The sequence below is a fragment of the Strix aluco genome, chromosome 15, assembly GCF_031877795.1.
Source record: "Strix aluco isolate bStrAlu1 chromosome 15, bStrAlu1.hap1, whole genome shotgun sequence".
NCBI classification, from domain to species: Eukaryota; Metazoa; Chordata; class Aves; order Strigiformes; family Strigidae; genus Strix; species Strix aluco.
The window spans coordinates 21,725,769-21,746,730 of record NC_133945.1 but is presented as its reverse complement, the minus strand read 5'-3'; the positions used below and the strand labels follow the sequence as shown (position 1 = coordinate 21,746,730).

The 20,962-nt window shown below is 53.4% G+C and overlaps 1 protein-coding gene across 1 annotated transcript in view; it reads right to left on the bottom strand.

Annotated features, from left to right (window-relative positions):
* Window positions 1–2,337: 2,337 nt before the first annotated feature.
* Window positions 2,338–20,962, bottom strand: part of HS3ST4 (heparan sulfate-glucosamine 3-sulfotransferase 4) — a 60,680-nt gene continuing 42,055 nt past the window's right edge. The window contains exon 2 of the mRNA XM_074840894.1: window positions 2,338–3,163. Within this exon, the coding sequence (XP_074696995.1) occupies window positions 2,527–3,163 (637 nt within the window). The 3' untranslated portion in view covers window positions 2,338–2,526. The remainder of the gene's footprint in view (window positions 3,164–20,962) is intronic.

Genomic DNA, 20,962 nt, shown 5'->3' with positions numbered 1-20,962 from the left:
CCCCTGTCCCTCCAGCGAGGGGCACAAGAAGAGTGACAGGGCCTTGATGGCAGTCAGGGACTGGAGGCTCTTGCCGGGAGGAGCCGGTCCGAGCTGCCCTGGGGCAGCGCTCACACCTCACCAGGCCAAGGCTGGAGTGGGCAGGGAGACCCTCTGGGAGGGGATGGGGGTCTCAGGGGCTCTTTCACGCTCAACGGCTCCTGGTTAAGCTGTGGGTGAAGACTGAGAGAATCCAAGCTCTGGCCACGGAGGCGATGGGCAAGGCCACACTGGTGGCCACAGCCAGCCTGCCGGCTCCCGGCCATGCTGCAGCTGGGATGGCATCCCCCCGGCGCCAAGCCCTTCCACAGGCACCCAGGGCCACCGGTCCTGCTTCTGCAGGCTCCGCTCAGCCCCATCAGGGTCAGCCCCCCGCAGTGTCAGGGCCGCAGCACACTGGGAATGGGCAAAAATTTCTGGGTATCCCTCCATTGAGGAGCCCGGACACTGGGCCTCGATGAGCCCCTCATCCTCCAACTGAATCCATCGAGCAGCTTGCACCAAACTGTGTAACAACAGTTTTCACTTAGGAGCTGCTCTGAGATTTTAATAACGTGTGAAACACTGTAAAATTATTCCTATTACATACTTCCAATTTCCATGTAATAATTTGGGGATTTGTGGGTCTGTGAAAATCTGTGTTGTGTCGAGAGCTGTTTTTAAATCTAATCAGGCTAATAGGAACTGACATGACGTTAGCAGAGACCTTGCGGTGCCCCTCCAGCATGGCCCATGATGTAAATTTTCTAAATGGCTTCAGCTCTTTTTTCATCCAATCCAAGGCACCAGCACCACTTCATGGCGTAATGAACCACACGACAGGCCATGAAACCCAAAGCAGGTTCAGCTTGTTACCCAACGTAACAGTGATTTCATTTGGTTAGCTGGATCAGTGGGGATTTCTTGCCACCTTAATCAAAACTGAGTCTTGGTCCTCCCACAGAGATCTCACACAGCATCTCTGCTGCTTTCCGACAGGCAGGGACCTGCCCCTGGATGGGCACTCGCACCAGCTACGCTCCACCGGGACACAGCCTTACCACTCATTAAAACAAAGAACACGGCCAGCAAGATTTGAGTGCCCTTAGAAATCACCCATGCGGAGGGAGCATTTCAGCAACAGTAGCTCTGCATTCTTCCTTTTGTTCCCTCGCTTACTGTTTTCCTCTCAGTAATGGAGATGGAAACAGGGCAGCTGTGCCGAAGTGCTGCTGGGCGGCTCCGCTGCTTCTAGCACGCAGCTCTCATCACACTGCTGGAGGTTCCAGGTGGGATATGGGTTTATTCTACAGTTTCTACCAGGATTTACAACTGTGGTCGATGTGGTCATTTCCACTAGAAAGCACACATTCTTTGCGCAGAGCAGTGCTCACACTGGGAATTAATCGCTTTTTTGTAATTCTGAAGTAAAGATGAAGGCTGCTTCCCATTTTGCAAACCTGGTTGTCAACCCCACACAGCAGAGATCTTGTTCTCAAGGTGTAAATGAAGGGCAGTGCCAGGGACCCCAAGGCTCAGCGCTGCCCAGACCCTCCGCTGGGGCTGTCCCCCCGCCCTGCCCTGCAGTCACCCCCTCGGTTCCCTCCAAAGCACGAGCAGGGCACAATGTGGCCTCACCGGGAGGTGCTGCCCATGCGGGCTCCACACTGTGCCTTGGCGGCCCGGCTGGGTGGGGAGACCCCGGCTGGCTCCGAGCGGGCGCCTGGCACGGTCCTCAGTACGGCTGCCAGGAGGAGCCGGGGGGGGGTCTGCGGGAGGCCCCGGTTCCGATCTCACTGAGCATCCCAGCAAAGCAGGAACGACTCTCTTCCAACAGTGGAGATGACACACCCACCAGTTGGAGGAGAATTGCGCCCAGGTGTTTTGTGGCACTTGGTAAATACTAGTTTTAGTGCAACAGGTAATTGAAACGTCTGGTGCAAATGAAGTTTCTGTACATAGTTCCTTTGCAGCATAACTGGCTTTATTCCTTCCACACACAAATACCAGTGTGCATCTGAATGCACGTATCCTGAATTTACCAGATCTGATGCTGCTGTCTGGGCAAAACTAAAAGCCAGGGCAGGAGAAATCACACCTATGGGTTTGTCCCAGTGCTGCTGGGTTTTGTGAGCCACCCTGCGCCCAGCTGGCTGCGGCAGGAGGTGCTGGCCCTGCCTGCGGGGTTGTGTGGGGGACACCAGCAGCAAAGTGTCAGGATGAAGCATCCCATCGCCCTGAGGAGCCCCGCTCCCTCTGCCTCCTCCTCCTCCTCCTCCCACCCACCCCTGACCCCTCAGAGTCATGGTGGGAAGAGCCCAAGTGCAACGCGAGGTGACGTGCCACTAAGGTTTCAGAGCTGGAAACGCGGGGTGGCTTTGGCTGCAACCCTGACAGCGCAAGAGTCTTGCGCTCACAAGGCTGAGCCTCCAGCCCCGAGTGAGTTTTGGGTCTCTAATGAAGATTTGCATCTCAAAAGAAAATAACTTTTTTCCCGATTTTGTGGTTCTACTTATCACTTTCTTCCTGCTCCCACTGGAAATCTTGGCCTGTCATTTGGTAAAACATGACATTGAAGGGTTTGTAAAACTTCCGCAGTCTGTGGATGACGTCTGGGTCTATTTTGGGGTGAGTTCGACCCTTGGACTTGCCCAAGCACCGGGGAGCGCTGCTGTCCTCTGGCTTCTTTAGACAGGGGAACCCCTTGGTTTTATTAAAATAAAAATGTTTCTCTGTCACAATCCTCTTGAGGCCTAAGAAGTCCTGGACCTTGGCCATCTCCCCGGCCGGATCAGTGATGAGCCTCTCACCGCTGACAAAAAGGATCTGGGAGAGGGGGAAGTACTGGAGCCAGTTCTCCAAGTGCAGGGCGTAGATCCCGATGCGGATCGCACTCCAGGATGCGTCGATCAGCCCCAGGGTCCGGTTCTTGAAGGCCAGCACCTCGAAGGTGGGGATCTCCGGCTTCTTGGAGAGTGTCTGCGTGTAGTCCGAGATGGCCCGGGTGACCGGGTTCCTCACCACCACGATCAGCTTCGTGTCCTTGGCCATGGAGTGAATGCGCCTGGGGGCCTCGTTGGTCACGAAGTAGCTGGGGGTCTTCTCCATGGTGATCTGGCCGTCCAGCGTCTTGGGCATCACGTTCCTGTGCAGAAGCAGAGGAGGGGTGGTTAGCAAGGGCCAGGCAGGGATGGACACCTCGGCGTCCCTCCTGGATGTTCCAGAGGAGGGCGGCTGCCCCACCAGCGGCCCCAGGGACCAAAGCACTTCTGGCTTTGTTTCTTCTTGGACCCTGGACACGGTGGGTGCCTGAAGTGTTAATCGGCCTCAGTAACACGTTATACAGCCGATTCGCCATAGGCATATGTAGACAAAAGTTAATTGACAATAAACCTGTACAATACCTGTCTGTTCAGCAAGCCATCTGCTTCCATTTGCTCAATTAAGCCTATTCACTTCAGAGCCTTGTACCAGAGTGGTGCAGTTAGGATTACACAAGACCTTTTTGTTATGATGACATGCTTTTAAATGTCTCAGCTAATAAAACTTAATACAGAATAAGATCCCTTGCTTCTAGTACAATAATTAAATTTATTTACTATCTTGTGTGTGAGAAAGAATGACTTTTCTTTTATCTCTAATTCACATGCTCTGTCAATAATTAATTGCTGCTGGGTTTTGAGCTTCCTGTGCAAGCACTTTTATTAGCCAAAAGGAATTTGCCTACTGGATAAATTAGCATGTAGCAAGACTTTCCTGGATAGCATATTACCATATTGTAAAATGAAACTGCAGCGAGATAGCATTTATATCTAAGAAAATGAAGAGGTAAATGCTTGTCCCAGCTGCCCCCAGTTAAAGATTATCATAGCAAGCTGGAAGGTATTAAATGATGTCTCCTGCAAGAGCATCCCAGCCTTGCTCACACCTCCTCAGCCGCCGGGTGCTGGGGCGGCTGGAGGGCAGCGCCACGAGCCAGGCACCGACCCCCTCCACCGCGCACGCCGTGGCCAGCCCCAGCCCTGCCGCCGTGCCCCTGCCCCACCAGGCTCTGCTCCGGCACCGGACATCATCTGCAGTGCAGAGGCCCCAGAGGGAACCTGGCTGGATCCCGAAAGCCGCGGGAGTGACCTCACACCAGCAGTGACCCCACGCTGGCAGCGACCCCTCCCCTGCTCAAAGGTTTTACCAGCGCAGTGTTACGTGCTTCTTCAGTGTGTTTCAACAATATTTTTATCTTAAACTTTTCAAATACTGGTGCCCAGTTCGTTTAACCTGTCACTGGCTAATTTGCCCCAAAGACACGGTGCCTGACGTGCTGCTGCCGGAGGCACAAGTTGGAGCGGTGTCATGGCCCCCGGCAAGCACGTGAGGTTCAGGCCAGGCCCTCTGCAGCAGACACGGAGGATGGTGATGCTCAGGTCTGGCAGGATTATCCCTTCATATTGCAACTATTTTTAGTACAAACATATGGCGAGGAAACAATGTGAATAGGCTGGAAATGGTTCTGTAAGAGCACCTTGGGCACTGGCGACCGCAGCGATGCTGACGTCAAACCGCCGAGCCCCAGGAAACAGCCATTTCAGGAATTACGCAGCTGAAGTCTGCAAGCAGAAGTGGCTGTCAGGGAAGGCCCAGCTACATTTGCCTGTCAGTGTCGCCTCATATTTGTGACTGGCTAAATGCATCAGCTTGCTTTAAACCTCTCCGTAATTTGAGGATTTACTGCTCATTGCACATCCATCCAGCCGGGCTTGTTTTGCCAAGGTGCTGGAGGAGGTGCTGGGTCTCCTGGCAAGGCAAGAGCAAAGGTGGGTCTGAGGCTGCTCGTGCCTTCAGCATTTTTGGGTGAAGAGGTCAGCAGGGTCCTGTGGCTGCCTGTCTCCTGCAGTCAGCATCTTCCCTGTTGAAAAATCTGAGTCCTGGCAATGGGGGTTTGTAGGGGAGCAGGGCTGCAGCTCCCCAGAGCACGGTGGGGTGTCTGCAGTCCCATTTCTGCCCAGAGCACTTCGGTGCCTTGGCCCTGCCTTGCATCAGCCATTGCGTAGCAGTGATACGCAGGGAGCAAGGATCAGTTGGAATGATGCATCTTGAGGTATTTTTCCTTTAAGAAAAGCCTGAACAAATTAAGAGCGATGCAAGCACTCGGGGACTGCAGATGCTGCAGAATTACAGACTGGCTTTCCTGGGGGGGATCCAGCACCTGGATTTAACAGCCCTGTGGGAAGGAAGCATCTTTTATAGCTATTCACATCACAGCAAGGGCCACAGCGTGATCAGGGACTGAGGGCAGCAGCCACCTGGGCATCGGCACCACCGGCTGCAGGGAGCAGCGGCTGGCGACCAACCCTGCACGGGCATCCCTCAAACCCCCGGGGCTGCACTGGGGCTCACCCGACTTCTCAGTCTCTGTGCAGTTCTGACCAGTGCTTGACCCCACAGAAATCGCCCTCGCTCAGCAGCACGTCTCTGGAAGTGGCTGACCCTCCGTTTCAGGACGTGACCCACCGCAGCCGTGTCCCCGCTGCACAGTCCCGCTCGCTGGCCGCCACACACACACACCAGGCCTTTCTGCGCTGCCCACAAAATATAAGCGTGGCTGTGTAAAATTTCCTGTTTGATGGGGTTTTTTTAAAATATTGCTTAACAAACTTGGAACTGAAATGCTAAAATTTCTGCACAGAAACTGGGTCTTGGTCCTGATGTGACAGAGCAGTGGAAGGAAGGAGGAGAGCTGGGAGCTGAGCCAGGAGGGGGCTGGGGGCTGCTGGGGGCTCCCTGCGGCTGCTCTCGAGGTTGAGGCTGAGGAGGGGGAGTGCCCCTCCTCTGGCAGGGACCGGCCTTGGCAGCGGCTGGAAGTGGTTTCCAGCCCCACTGGGATGAGCACTGAGCACAGACTGAGCCCCCAGCCCCGAGTAGCCTCCAGAAGAGGGGCAGCCTGCATGGGGGAGCCAGCGCCTGTGGCTGTCCTTGGGGCTGCACCATGGGCCTGGGAGAACACGGTGGCGGAGTGAGGGAAAGAACTGAGACCAGGGAATAAAGGCACTGCCAATCCAGTGACTTTGCCTGGGGCGCTCCCAGAACAGGTTTCTATTGAACCATTAATTACCAAAATCAATGTGTTACTCTTCTGTTCCTTGCTCCACAAAATAGTTATTTTATCATCAGTTATAGCTAGTAATTTGTAAGCATTTCCTTTTTAAGGGATACTATCACAAGCTGCAGACCATGTTTTACCCTGCTGCTTGCTGTCCTGTGCTAACAGCACCCCAGAGCACCAGCACGGCCAGTGCCTAGGGCAGCGGTACCACAGCCTGTCTGACACCCGTCAGTAACGGGAACCCCCCAGGAAGGGCCGAGGATCTCTCCGCCAGCTATGGGATTCTCTGCCCATGCTCCTTTCCTCCTGATTCCAACCACTCAAGATTTAATGAAGTCCTGAAGCAGAAAGTTTTAATATTTCTTCCCAATCTCTGTAGTTAATGGCAACTTTAGACATGGTTAACATGCACAGAGGTGTCTGGTCCCTTGTGTGTCTTGCGAAATTCTGTGCTTAAAGACATCAAGCAGCAACAGGGTCCTCAGACTTGTCCCTCGGTGCTCGGGCAGTGTTTCTCCTTTGTGCCAGCTCTGTATTGACTCTGTCCTGCTTCGCGAGGATGGGAGAACGCAGCTCTCTGCCTTCTCGCTTTATCCCAACCTTCATTTTACACCACGGTAAAGCCTGAAGGGGCTGTACCGGCTCCGATGCTCCTGTGCCAGCTCCCCACAGGAACACTGCAGGTCTCCCTTCACGACAGGTTCTCCCAACACTGTCCTTCCAGGCCAGGGGCATGTTGGGTCCTGAGCTGGTAATGGGGGTGACGCTCTGGGAGGCTGACCCGGGGCTGTCGTTACTGCTCCTGCTGCTGGGAGCTTGTGTCAGCGCTTTGGGACAAGAGGCTCAGCCTGGACCAGCAGGATTGCAGTGAACCCATGAACCCGTCGCATGTGGCACTACAGGATACGGGAAGAGGCAGCTCTGATTTCTGAGTGAGGAGGGTGAAGCTGAGGCAGCAGCCGCCTGTATAAGGGGAGAAGGAGCAGCACGTAAAAGTCCTTCTACCTTGCAAATGGCGCTGGAGCGCCAGGCCAGCACCAAACCCCGTCACCCCACGGTGTTCAGCTGCCCCACACCCCCGCAGCAGCACCGCGCGCTTGGTGCTGCCTCAGCCGGGACAAGCTGTTTCCCCCTGCAGTTGTGGGAGCAGGAGCAGGGACCAGCCCAGGCAGAACTCGCTGGCGTAGGCTCCTCTGAGTCAGGCAGCCAGCAGCATGCAGCAGGCTGTCAGATGTCAAAGCGTAGCAATTAGGAGATGCTAAAAGCTCTGCTGGACTCCAGCGATGGACTCTCAGACAATAGGGCTCGAGGGGCCCATTGCCACTGCCTGCTCTGACCCTGCGCACAGCACAGCCAGACCTGCCCCGGCCCACCCGAGCGCAGCCTCCACCAGCACACTGCAGCACAGAGCCGGGGGGGCCGGGGGGCTCCGGGGGGCTCCTGGGGTTAGTTAACACCACTCCACACTGCAGCCGAGTGTGAGCAACGGTAATTGGTCTAGCCACAGCCACCAGCTTCTGGGGTTTTTTTGTAATACATCTTGGTATCTGGTCTCTCTCCCAGCCGACAAGATGCTGTTCTGCAAATAAGTGCCTGTGGACTCTCAGACTAGAAGCTCAGAGCAACTGGGGGCTGGCTGGGCCCCCGCCCCTTGTGCTGGTGCTCTGCCTGCACAATCAGACCGGAGGGTGTTCCTGATGTATTTGTACTGTTTGCTCCTGCTCCCCGCAACCAGCATCTCCCCAGCACTGCGAGCTGCCTGCATGACAATTCTTAAAAAGAGATGAAAATTAATCAGAATGCAGGGGCAGGACTGCTGCTCTCCTTCACCCACGCTGCCGCTGCTGCCCATCCCGCCACTGGCAGGGGCAGGGTGACAGCCGGGAGCGGGGTTCCCTCTCCTCCAGGCACCGCTGTGCTGCAGCAATAGGCCCTCCACAGACAGTTCTGTGAACAGAGATTTTGGTCCCCTCTGCTCTAGGGTCAGGGCAAGACGATTATCTTGGCTTTAATATTGTCCTTAGTTTTTACATTAAATTGTGGTTTCAATAAGCTGTTGCAAAAAAAAAACCCAAAACCCAAACCTCTAAGCTTTTTCTCTGTGGTGGGGACACTTCAGACAATACACTGGAAGCAAGTTGTAATGGCTGATGTTCAAGTATAAAACAAACACACCAGGGGTTTATAAAAAGAAGCACGAACTAACTATTAATTACAACGGCCCCTTCAGATGATGTTATCACAATAAACAGGAGCCAAGAAATTGCAGAGCTAATAATCTGAAAGTGTTGCCACATTTAAGGACTGTGTTTAATTCCATGCACAATAAAGAGAAATGGATAGATAGGTTGGCACTGAGGAGAGACAGCAGGGAAGTAGCGATCAAGGAAAAGAGGAGGAAAAGCAGATTCAGCTTTTGCTGTGCAGTTTTAAGGCTAACACTGGGAGCTGCAGTGTGTCCTCGAAACACCCCTGGCCCTGCAGAGTGCCAGAACTACTGCAGCTCTGGGATGCACATGCAGAAACGCTTTTTCTCAGACTCTGCCTTGTTTCAGTGACTTTCCAGGTGCTGCCTTCCCGGGCAGGCACACAGACAGCCGTGCTGAGCTCCGCCGAGGCAGCGCTGGAGGAGGCTGGAGCCCGTCAGCCCCACCGGCAGTGCGTCCCGCTGCACGCAGTAGCTGCTGCCGAGTGCACGGCAGAGAACGACACACGGCACCGCCAGCTCCTGTTGCTGGGAATAACGAGGGTCTTAAACCTGGAGCAGCCGAGCCTGTGGCATGGCGGGAACACTCCTCAGAGCAGTCAACCTTCACAGAGCCACTGCCACGCGCTCTGCCCTAACGGCACGCGTGCCAAGGGAATGCTAGCCAGCTCCGGCCACTCTCCTCCGCAAGACTGCAGTGCTGGGCCCGGGCTTTGCTCCCGGAGAGGACTGTGTGGCCTCCGGGACACGCTTTGGCTTTTCTTGCAGCGTTTCTTTCCCTTTCGATGCCGGGCCGGCTGATGACGAGGCAGCACCGTGCTACTGGCCATGCCCGACAAAGGGGGAAGCGCTGGGATGGGACACAGCTCCCCACGGCCCTGCGCTGGTCTCTACCCCCTGCCCACCCCTCCTCTGCCTCCATCGCTACCCACCTGGAAAAGGAGGGGCAGTGACAGCAAGTGCTGGAGGGAGCTCAACCACACTCCGTCCTTAATGACTCTGTCGCTCAGTGACAGGGAGCAGCATCATTTCCCCAGGCTTGTTGGTAGTGGCATCTCTGCACTGTGCAACGTCAAAATGAAACTTTTCTTGCCATTCCTGGGCTTGGCTCCAGGAATTACCTGGTCCTCCAAGCAGATGATCAAATATGTATTATTGGGTGCTCACTTGGGCTTTTGATATTTCTCTGCTTTCCCATTCATTCCTTGTGGCCTGGAGGCTGAGGAGGGCCAGGCAGCTCTGTGTGCCCCCCCTCCAGCACCCCCACTGCTCCTGCAGCTCCCCGGTCACACCAGCGACTCGCTGCTGTTGCTTCTTCATGGTTTTTTGCTCTGTACATAAAAATGGCCCCAGCCACTGCGCAGTGATGGGCAGCACATCAGGCTCCTGGTCTCTGGTCCGTGGCAAAGGCCAGCTCTAAACCCGCATTGGGAAAATGTGCTGTAGTAATTGCTCTTAACTGCTGGCTTCAGACAAGCTCTTTATTTTCAAAGGATACATTTTATAAATTTGTGAATTTGCATGTTGCCAAAATCCCCTTGTGGTTTATTTAAATCCAGATTATCTTGTTTATTCCTTCAGTCACAGCTGTCATTTATCTCTGTGTAGGCAGCTTGTTCACGATGTTGCAGGTTTCCTGAAATCCCACTCAAAAGGAGCCTTTGTTAACTGTATTTTCATGTTCTCAACAAGAGAAAAAAGTTCACAGCAACTCCCAGGGCTTGGAGAACCACAGAGGAGGACGTGGCTTTGAACGATCGCTATCCGAAAGAGGCAATGGCCAGGTGCTGCAACCGTGTCACCTGCCCGTGGAGCTCATCTCTGCTGCTCCTCAGGGTGGAGCAAACATCTGCTTTTGTCTTCTGAAAGACAAACATGAAGTAATTTTCCTTTTTATTATTAACACATTCCGGTATAATTGCTTGAGCTGTCAACTGTGACCTGCCAGTAATTCAGCAGGCGTGGGACTTTCAAGGGGAGAATGGCATTGCAACTGAAGACTGCAATACGCATTAAAAGCAGAACCTATTTGCTGTAAGCCCCCAAGTCAAATCTCTTGTTGAATTTGTTCAAACATAAATTTACAGCTGAATTTACATAGGTTTAATGTTTTATAATCTTTTTGGTCTGTGAATCTATATTCAAGACTGAGTGCATTAGCTTAGAAATATTGCGCTTAACGCTGAAAATAATTTTAATCTCACCAAAGTCCAATCCTTTGCACATCACTAAACCTCAGAATCCAATCCCTTCTAATAAGAGACACAAAACTTGCATCTGTCGCTGCCTAATAGATTCATACTGCTTTAATTCAAATGGCTTGCACATGTCTGTTAAAAAACATTAAACGCAAATTGTAAAGCACTTTCAGAAAAGTGGGTGCCAGTTCAGTCTGGGGCTAAAGCAAAACAACTCTCCCTCGGGAGACTCACTGAAAGAGTTTAATGGTTCAGAAGGTGGTGGCTGTGGGAGAAGGGGGTGAACCACCCTTCGCTGTGACTTGAGCTCTTGCAATACCCAGAATTAAGGGCTGCCTGGGGCCATGGGTTTCCCTCTCCAAGACAAGCAGCTTTCCCTTGTCCCCGAGTTTGCAAAGCCATTCGGTGTCTGTGCAAAATGCTCTCGTGAGGGGCGGTTTGAGATCGCAAGGACACTCCTCGCTCCGTGCCAGCCACGTCCCTGCTGAGCTGCTCCCTCCCAGGGCGCACAGGACTTCGAACCCGGGACACGACAGCCAGAGCAGGGAGCAGCCCCGGCCCTGCTGCAGCTGGGGGAACAAGGAGCAGCCGGGGCATGGGAGCGTCTCGTCACCCTGCAACAGGCCCAGCTGTGCTCCCGCTGCCCTGCCCGCTCCCCCCGGGGCCACCTGCAGCCATACCCCGACAGCAGTGTCAGCGGGATGGAGAAGGGTCCCCAGTTGCCATACCAACGCAGGTGCCAGCGCCGTGTTGACTAACTGCGAGCCGATCTGATCAGAGAACAGCAGCATCGAGTTGCTACGGTAACTGAAGTGCCGAATTGGAAATTGTGTCAATAGCAAAGTTATCCAAGAGGAGGGAAGCGTGAGCAGCGGGACGCCGGGCCTGAGCCCCCCGCAGCTCCTGCACGGGGACTGACCAAACAGCTCAGGACATGGCCGAGGCTCAGCTGCAGCCCAGGTGCTGGCCCCGGCTCCTCCATTCCATGGGGCACAGCTCCCCTGCACCCTCCTTCCCTTTCCTGCTCCACCTCTGCTTTCCTTGCAGACATGGCCAGAGGGGTTTGTCCCCAAAGGACAGGCCCCCCCTCCGGCACGGTGCAGGCAGGGCACACGTCAAGAGCAAGGATGCTGCCCACGAGCATCATTCGAGCCGCTCTCCCAGACGCCAGGGAAAATGCCTTTGGAGTACAGTCTATTTCCAATGTGATTTTTCATCATCTCGCCCAGTCTAGAGTACAACAATCGCAATGAAAAGGATTCTGTGTCTCCACAAAATGCAAAATCTTTAACGGCTCATTGGCATGTGCTGAAGTTGGCCTGGATAAGAAGTTACTCCTGAGAGCCCGCTATTGATTCTGTCAGGGATTCAGAGGTTTTATAGGCATCGCTCAGGATCTCTTTAGTACTTGTACCTTCTTAATGGCTCTCATCACCAATAGAACTGAAAACATCCCCCTGCGCACTGGGGAGTGGCTGAATCTGTGCCAGGAGACGGTGCTGCGCTGCTGCCCTCCACGGCTTGCCGTGAGCCTCCGAGACAGCCCCGGGGCCAGAACCTTCCATGGTTCCCCAGAGGCACTTTAGGAGGTGGGGAAGATGCCGGGGCTAGGAAAAGAGGTGGGTGAACTTCACCCGGGAAGGCTCCTCTCCTCCTACCACTATGCAACAAAATCAGTGGGCAGCTGGCTGAGTAGCAGACAAAAATATAAATATGCTCTGATTTCACTGGGACCATCTGGCTCATGCATGATAGGCGGGTAAGAATGCTATAATCATGGAGCAGAGAACTAAGCTGATCCATTAAAGTCTTTTAGCAGAAGCAACTATGGAACCTGTATTAATCCAGCAATGCTTTGTGAACAGACATCACAAGGTTAGATCCATTCAGTTGCAATTAAAAATAACCCTCGCTGTTCAGGCTGGCTTGGATAGCTAATACAGCATTGTGTCCCCAAAGACGCTCATGTATATAGATTGTTGATGCTCGCACAATGCAATCTGAAATTATGATCTTAATGCTAAATCTTGCTTTCTTCTGTTCTTTCCTCAAGTGGTTCTCCTCTGGGATACGGCTGTTGCCTTGAGCTGAAATCCCTCACCCATCTGACTGCACTGCTCACACACAACCGGGCAGTCTCAGATCAGACAGCGCTGCTGCAATTTCACTGCCTCCCTAAAGCGGGGTGCCCCTAACCACCCCCTTCGTCACCAGCAGCCCCGGCGGATGCAGAGGGGTGTGCTCACTCCTCAGCTGCCTGACCTCGCCCGGAAGCGGCCGCCAGAGCTCTGCAAGCTCCTGGCACGCTGGAAGCACTTGGCACACCAGTGCCGGCCCCCACCATCTCCGGTGGCTCAACACAGCCCTCGGCACCGCCTGCCTCGACTGTGCAAAGCAACCTCAGTCTCGTGGATGGAGATACATGTTCAGTATGACATCGTTTTACCAGGGATAAACCTGGCCCGAGTGCTCCCATTTTAGTGTGAGATTTATCACTGGTCAGTGCTCAGCCATGAAACAGGTTGTGAAAAAGGCTGAAATGCGTATTTCTAACCCTACTGCAGTCAAAATTGTTTTGACTAAGCCTCACTACAGTTCTCTACAGAAGCTCAGCAATCCTATTCACTGGGAATATCTCAGTGTCATCTACCAGATTTAATTACTATATTGATCACAGTTACAGCAAAGCAGCGCTACTCTGAGTGCCCAGCCTCTCGCACATGTGCTGCAACAGGGACTTGCTGGCAGGCAGCGGAGAGCCCTGACTCCTCTGACTGGGGATGTTCAAGACAAGGTGGTCTGTTCCGAGTCCAGGTTTCCCTTCCACGTACAGATACAAGTCCCTCAAGTGCTAGCTTATTCATTTTCCACTGTCACAGGAAGAAGGGAAAAGACCTGGACGTCCATGACTTGGTGTAAATCCTGGGGCTGAGAAAGCAGCCAACCCAGAAAGAAGCATGTCCACCCTGAGGACTCCGGGTAACCGCGCTGAGCTCCACACTCGTGGGAGGCTTGGTCTTGCAGAAAGGGTTCAGGCACTTTGGGGACCACACAGCAGCTATTTAATGAGCAAATAAAGACAAATTAACTCTGAAAAACCTGGGGTGTCCCAATACCCGTGTCTCAGTCATGGGCAGCTTGCTCTGTCAAGTGGGTCCTCTGAAGAATGGGAGTGGTCCTGTTTCTCCCCAGTGCTGTTCCCCCACCCGCTCAGAAGATGTGGTCAAGCCGTGGGTGTCACCTGCACCGCTGGGCTCTGGGGATGCGCATCCCAGTGCTCAGTACAGGGCTGACTGCGGACAGCGGTAGAGCAGAAGGGGAGCAGCATGGAGACCTTCCCTACACCGGCTTGGGAAGTACCAACACAGCTGCAGCAGGATGAAAACCTGCTGGGGTGAAAAACATGCCCAATACAAGTGATCAAACCTCACTTTGAGATCGGCCAGACCTACTGCACGCTGCAGAGCTGTCACCACCCAGGACAGGCCTGGAAAGCCGTTTGCAGCCGCTTGCAGCTCCCGCTCCCCGGCTCGGGCAGGGGTGGGTACGCAGGGCTGGGCAGGGGCACGGGGCTCCTCCGCCCTTCCCCTGCGTGCCAGGCCCAAGCAGCGGCGAGAGCCCGGCTGAGGTGTGCACAGACACAGCCACGGCCATCCCAGTCCGCGCCGCAACCTCGGGCCAGGCGCAGGGCTGCAGCCATGCCTGCCCAACCGCCCGTCCTCGGATAAAACGGGCATGAACACACGAAAGGCCGATGCACGCATCAGCCTGTGCTTGCAGGACAGAAATCCTCTCCGGAACACTAGACCAGGGCACCTTGTTGGCAGCAGGCCATGGCAGAGCTGCCCTTCCCACCTGCTTGGGAAGAGCCATTCCCGAGGTGGGCAGCTGCTGGGGACACACGGCCGGCCAAGTCCTCCTGCCCCCCGCACGGCTGGCAGGCACCCGAGCAGAAGCGCTCCCATCCCGCTTTGCCTTGCTGATTGCTAAGTAGTATCTGTGGAAGTTTCAAGCCTGTTAATAATACATGCTATTGATGTTGCAGTTCCTGGAAAAGCCAATCTGATATGGAAAAGATACAGCTGAGGAAGAGAATGCTATACACACAGTCCAGTTCACTTTAAATACTGATGTGACTCAACTGGGCACTTCACTCCTGTTTCCCAAAGATGGGTCCTTCTGAGAAGGAAGACCATAAAAATAGAATATTAAAATGTAGTAGCACAGAGCTATACATCCTGAGGAGTCCTTTTTCATCTTCTGCAAAATTTACTTCTACCGGGAAAAAAACCCTGACAATAATGGCTGCCTAAGTGAAAGCACTGCTGCTGTATCATGCTAAAAGCTTTTCAGGGAAAAACAGTAAATAAATTCCACTCTTCAGATGTATCTGGATGTTATCCTAACACAGTGCCAGAGTAATAGGCGAGCCATCAACAGCTAAAAGGCTGGGAATTGTTATGGAGAGACAAGGGAGGAGCGATATCTGCAGAACAGGTCGAATAACAGAAGTAACTGTACACATCCCGCTGCCGAGCTCTCGCACCTCCGGCAGCCGGAGGAAGGGAGGACTCTGGCCCCACTGGCACAGAAAAGTCTGACGCAAAACTGCCGGTAAGGGCTGCGTAGGAGCTCCTGGCTGGCCAGAGGCAGACGGCCAGCACAGCCCTTCTGTGCCTTCAAAGCGGTGCCGTTACTCCTTCCATGCCCAGCTGCAGGCGAGGGGGGTCCCTGCAGGCCCCGGGCTGAGCACAGGGCAGCGATGGGGGAGGACGGGGCAAGGAGGACAGGCTCCTGCAGGGAGCTGGCAGGCTCTCAGAGGACAGAGGATGCTGGACATAGCAAAGCCAGTCCCAAATCCCTCCACAGAGACACTGGGGGGGCAGATCTTCCCCATCACGTTCACCTTGCAGCTGTCCAGAACACAATATCCCTTGTTTAATCTACAGTGGGGCAGTGTTTGCATCCAGCCCGTGCCCTGGGCAGAGCCCCGCTGCCCTCCGTCTCTGTTACAGGGCAGCAATGAACACCACTGTCCCATCCCTCTTCCCCGCAGCCCCCACTCTCCCCACTCAGCCCCAGAGGCAAGTTGGCTCCTCAGCTCCCGAGTTCCCAGGGCACCCGCGAGGCACTGAGAGGTGACGCTGCACCACCTTGGTCCTGGCATCAGAGGAGCCCCATGCCAGGGTGACAGCACAGACCTGAGCCTCCTCCCTTGCCACTCAGGAGCTGCCCTTCTGCCCCAGGATGGAGCAATGCCAGCCAGGCTGCTGCCGAGGGAACAGCTATTTATTATTTGCTTCTGTCAATTATTTTGGGGTTTAAGTTCATTTATTATGTATGCAAAAATGGTAATACAGTGGCATGTGAATGTCTTTTAGGCATACAATATCCTTATTATTCAAAATGTTTTTTCCTCCATAATTGAATGGTTTACCTTATTATTACTTTATGTTAATGACCCAGCATTTCCATTTTTCTATAGGATGCTTAATTGTAAGCAAAGTGCAATCAGAATCAGAGATGCCATCTGTAATTGACAGCATCATAATAACAGCCAGCATCACAGGAACAAAGTACCCAAATAAATGGCAGCAGGGAGAGAGCTGCCTCTGAAAATACCCAGGAAGCTGTTCTGGGCTGGGACAGAGCCCCATCCACGCAGGATCCTCTCCCCGAGCAGTGACAGTTTGGGCATTAACACAGATAGAGTGCTATTTATATCAGTTTGTACATTTAATCAGTTTTTTTGCAGTTTTCAGCGAGATGTGAACTATATCCCTGTCCAAGGCATTTGGTTCAAATCAGCTGAGACAGAGAATAATCAAGATTTATGATTCTCATTCTAACTCGGATCACACAGTCAGTGCAATCGGTGCAGCAGAGCTTCCTCTCTGAGCCCGAGTGACATCCCTTCACTCTCCCTCGCAGAAGTGATTTAACGTCCATCTCAGGAACTGTCAAAACGCTGCTGCAACTCCAGATAACAGCGACTCGGGGCTGTCCCCCCGCTCCCCCACTGCACAGCCACCCGCTCCCCTCCTGGGCAGCGGCACTGGAGGGGCACGGCGGCCCAGTTAGGGGTTGTTGGGCAGAAATCAATAAAGCAGCACTTTGCAAAAGAAAAGGGATTTCATCTTGTTCCGCCTCTCAGTACAGCTCAGAGCAGCCAGGAGAAGGAGCGGCCTGGGCTTATTGAGGGGGAAAGTCCTCGCTGGGGGATCAACACCGCAGGTTCTGCATGAGCCCCCGGTGCCCTGCGAGGGGAAGGGGCTGGGGGACAGCGGGAGCACGGGGGCTGCGGCAGGGAAGGAGCCTGCAAACGGCCCCGGAGGCAGCTCCTGCAGTGGGGAGGGTGCCAGCGCTACTGGCAGACAGCTCTATTTCCAGGGGCTCAGCACCGGCCCAGGCAGCCAGAGCTGTGCTCTCCAAGACCTCAGCTGGGAAGCAAATGTTTGGATAAAAATTAAATGATCCAAAAGCAACTCTATTAAAAAAAAGAGCCAGGCGATGGGAACGCAGCAGCGGCCAGGCTGTTTCTGAGGGCAGCCACACCGGGCTGCCACTGGCCTTGGCTCTCGGACGCTCCAGCGGGCTCTTCCCCAGACATCTGCTCCCGCCAGTGCCAGGCGGCTCAGGGACAACTGCGGAGGCGGCTTCTGGCACATCATCGGCCTCTGTGCCCGGGAGAGAGCCCGCAGGCGGCAGCCAGGCCGCCCAGCAGAGCCGGGCAGGATCCCTCCCTGGGCAGCAGAGCCCAGACACCTCCGTGGATAAACCCCATCTCCTGGGGGGGGGGTCATGAGAACAGAGCGCGGTGACACGCCGGGCAGGGCTGGGGGATTCATCCAACAAATGGAGTGACGGGAGCTCGGTCTTGATTGCGGCAGGGGGTGTGCTGGGAGGGGGAACACGGGCTCATCTTCCCTCATGCACACCCTCGAAATGAGGGCAGAGAGATATGCCAGCCATGAAGGGAAAATAAATGCTGTTTACCTGCAGTAGTGAAGTCTCCCCGTAATGACTTTGTCAGCACAGGTGCCTGTTAATGTTTTGTTTTCTTCAGGGTTTGTTGAGCCATCTCTTCCCCATACACATACACACCATGCGCAGCACAGCTTAGATTTAGCCAGGGCTCGGTTAAATTCACACATGCAGTGTAACATTCAAGTAAGTGAAAAAACAGACTGATGCCACTCCAGTCAATAGAGTAAACAATCCCTGGTTTGGATAAACAGAATTACTAGTGCTGAAGAGCCCTGGGCAGCACTGCACACGCCGATTAGTGTAAATGCTAAACACAAACCAATTAACACTCCCGAAGTCTGCTTATCTCATGTCACTTAGTGCTAAAATAAAGCCTAACACTAAATACACATATTGATTTAGCCATTAAATCTAGCATCACTCAAAATAGCTCGTTATATTACCGAGAAACAAATAAAGTCACCTTAATTTTCAGGACCTACTGTATTATGAACACTGACTTAATTGCTCCATCCAGCACCAGGAGTTACTACTGACACTGAGAACAGAGTGATAGTACTTCACTTAAAAATTAAACCTAGCAGGACCAGAGGCAGGTGGCAAGAGGACATCCCTGTGTCACCCCAGGTAGCTTTGCTGTGGAAACACCCAACACACTGGCCTGGTGCTGTGCCAGCAGCTCACAGAGCCAGGATGTAAATGTCACACTGGCCAAGACTATTGCTCTGCCAGTACCAGCCACAAGTCAGGGGCATCAATTCACCCCCCTAAGGACAGGGACAAGACTTACCACACAGTCCTGGCAGACACCGCTGGGGCCCTTTCCTAGGACAGCAAGCACTGACACAACACCAGTCCTTGAAGAACCAAAGCTACTTCTGCTTTGATTTGGGTTTATATACCTGTTAATTGAGAAACTATTGGAAGCTGGTGTGTGGGAAGCTGCTGATGGGAAGAGCCCGGCTGGAGGTATCCTGCCCTAACGAGCACGGGGAGAAGGCAGGGTGGGACATGTGGATGTTAGCAGGCAGTGTGTGATGTTTACATTCCTAATTACAAGAGCTAATTCTTCGGTTTGGCCAGGTGTCCCTTCTGCAGACAAGGTTAATGGGATGTGAGAGGCCACAGCTGCCACAGCACCAAGTGAGGAGGACAGGCAAGGGACAGCAGTATTAATCAGCCAGGAGCGATGCAAAAATGGTTATCTCAAGCTGTTTGGAGGCACGGATTAAAAATAAATCTCCCTGAGTTTAATATTCTGCCAGTCAGCTCCTTTTTGTAGGTGGAATCTATTAAAAAATTATCTTTCTGCTAAAATGCTAAAGTATTTTTGACATTTAACAGCTTGCTTCAAGCAAAAAAGTGCAATAAATACATGGGAGAGCTAATTGGCTCCAGTACACCCAACATCCAGCCCGTCATGAATAAGCAATGTGGCGCCAGCTTACCCATGGCTCCCGCAGACCCCAAACCCCTCCTGAGCAACAGCACATCTGCTCCAGCCTCCCCTGTTCACCTGGGGTAACTGGGAAGTGCCCACCATGATCCAGCAGCAGCACAAAACCAGCCACAAACTGGATGTTTAGAGCCGAGGGTACTGGGGTGGGATGGGGTGGGACACGTGCTCTAATTTGGTTTTACCGAAGTCTATACCCTGAGTTACTTAGTTTGCTTCAAGATGCAGAAGGAGCTGCTTGGCAATGTAGTCTTCTCAATAAAAATTAATGCTTTAACAAGAAGCCAAATAGCTACAGCTAATGTACTTCTGAATGAGATCTAAATTTTATTCATAAGCATCAGTGTCAGGACTAAAATAACAGTTTTATGGACACTATGAGCATAAACAGCTCCGCTGATTCAAAAACAGAAACTGCACTTCTGAATGAATCAACTCATTCATTTGGAACAAAAGCATCATTTTAAATACATGCTTCAAATAAAAGAGGAAGCTGGAGACAATATTCTTCTTGTGAGCCTGCTTCCAAGACATGCACTGCAGAGAAGAGAGACTAGCTCCTGGCGAGGGGATGGTGACTGGGAATGTTCTGGGGAAAAGGAGCAGAGATCACCCAGAAGGTGCCTGGGACACGGCTGGAGGTGGGGTGGGATGACGTTCCCACCTCCTGAATCACCTACGTGTGGAAAAGAATCCCAGATGGGAAAGAAGAGTGCTGTGGTGCTGCGGAAACCCCCACTGAGCTCCAGCATTGCGGACATGCTGGCTCTGGTGCCTGCTGGAATGGCCCTCATTTATTTGGGAGCATGTTTAGGTGTTTTTCTAGACTCCTGAGCACCAGGCATTGGGAAATCAGAAGGCATTTAAAGAAAAAAAACCCTCAGGGCTGTGGATGTCACTCCCTGATGTGTGGGAGGACGCACAGAGCCTCTGAACACCCTTCCACATGGATCTGCATGGCTGCAAAAGCCTCTGCCTGGACGGCTGTATCCACGCAGCTGTCCTGTGGGATGCAGCAACGCATGATACGGCAGCAACTACACTAAATTTGTGTCTCTGGAGAAAAATAATACAAAGGAGATGACTCTGTTTCTTGCAGATGTTTCTAACCGTTGCTGGTCCCTGGTCTTTATGCTCTACCTCTGCCTGCACTGTCTCCCTCACCCTCTCCCAGCATAACGCGCTGTGGTGGTTCCCAGCGCCAGGAGCTGCGGCACGACCCAGAGGCAGGGCAGCTCGGGCTCGTTCCTCAGTTTGGGGCCCTTTGTGCTGCCCTACCTCTCATTTCCAGCCGTGCTTTACGTGGTGGTGGCCTGGGAGGGCCCTGTGGTACATTGTGCAGGGGACTCTCCAGGAGCTTTGTCTGGATCTTGATGTGAATCATGGTAACACACAGATATCCGTTGCTTGCCCAACAAAGCAGTTACAAATGCAAGTTAAAAACGGATAAAATTGGAAAATGGGGAGAGCTGTATAGCTAACAACTAACTGATAAAAGATTTTTAGAAAAACACATCTTGGAGAGTGCGCTCATTACAGACAGAAAAGTCAGACAGGTGTCAGGAAACACTCTGACACAAAGAGAACTTTACGGAGATGCATGACAGGACGAGAAAATCAGAGTCAGCTGGACTGATGGCAATTCTTGTGCCTCAAGGCCTGGGGCGAGGAGCTGTGCCACACGGGCGCTGGGCTGAGCAAGGGCTCCCGCAGGGCACGGCCAGAGCCCAGGTTGGCGGAGGAGCTGCGGCTGGGAGATGGGCACCGAGTGGTTTGGCTGGGCAAGGGAGACCAAGGAGGGGCAGTGACACAGGGGAGGGGGCTCGCTGGGAAGCAAAGCCCTGAGTCCGCACGGCTCATCCCCTCGTGGTGCCTCTAACGAGCGTCTTTGCGGGGACGGCACTCGTCCCAGCCACCTTTGCCAAGACCCCCCAGAGACCCCGCCGGGCGCCGGCCGCAGCTCCTGACCGTGCCTTTGGGGAGGATGCCGGGGGCAC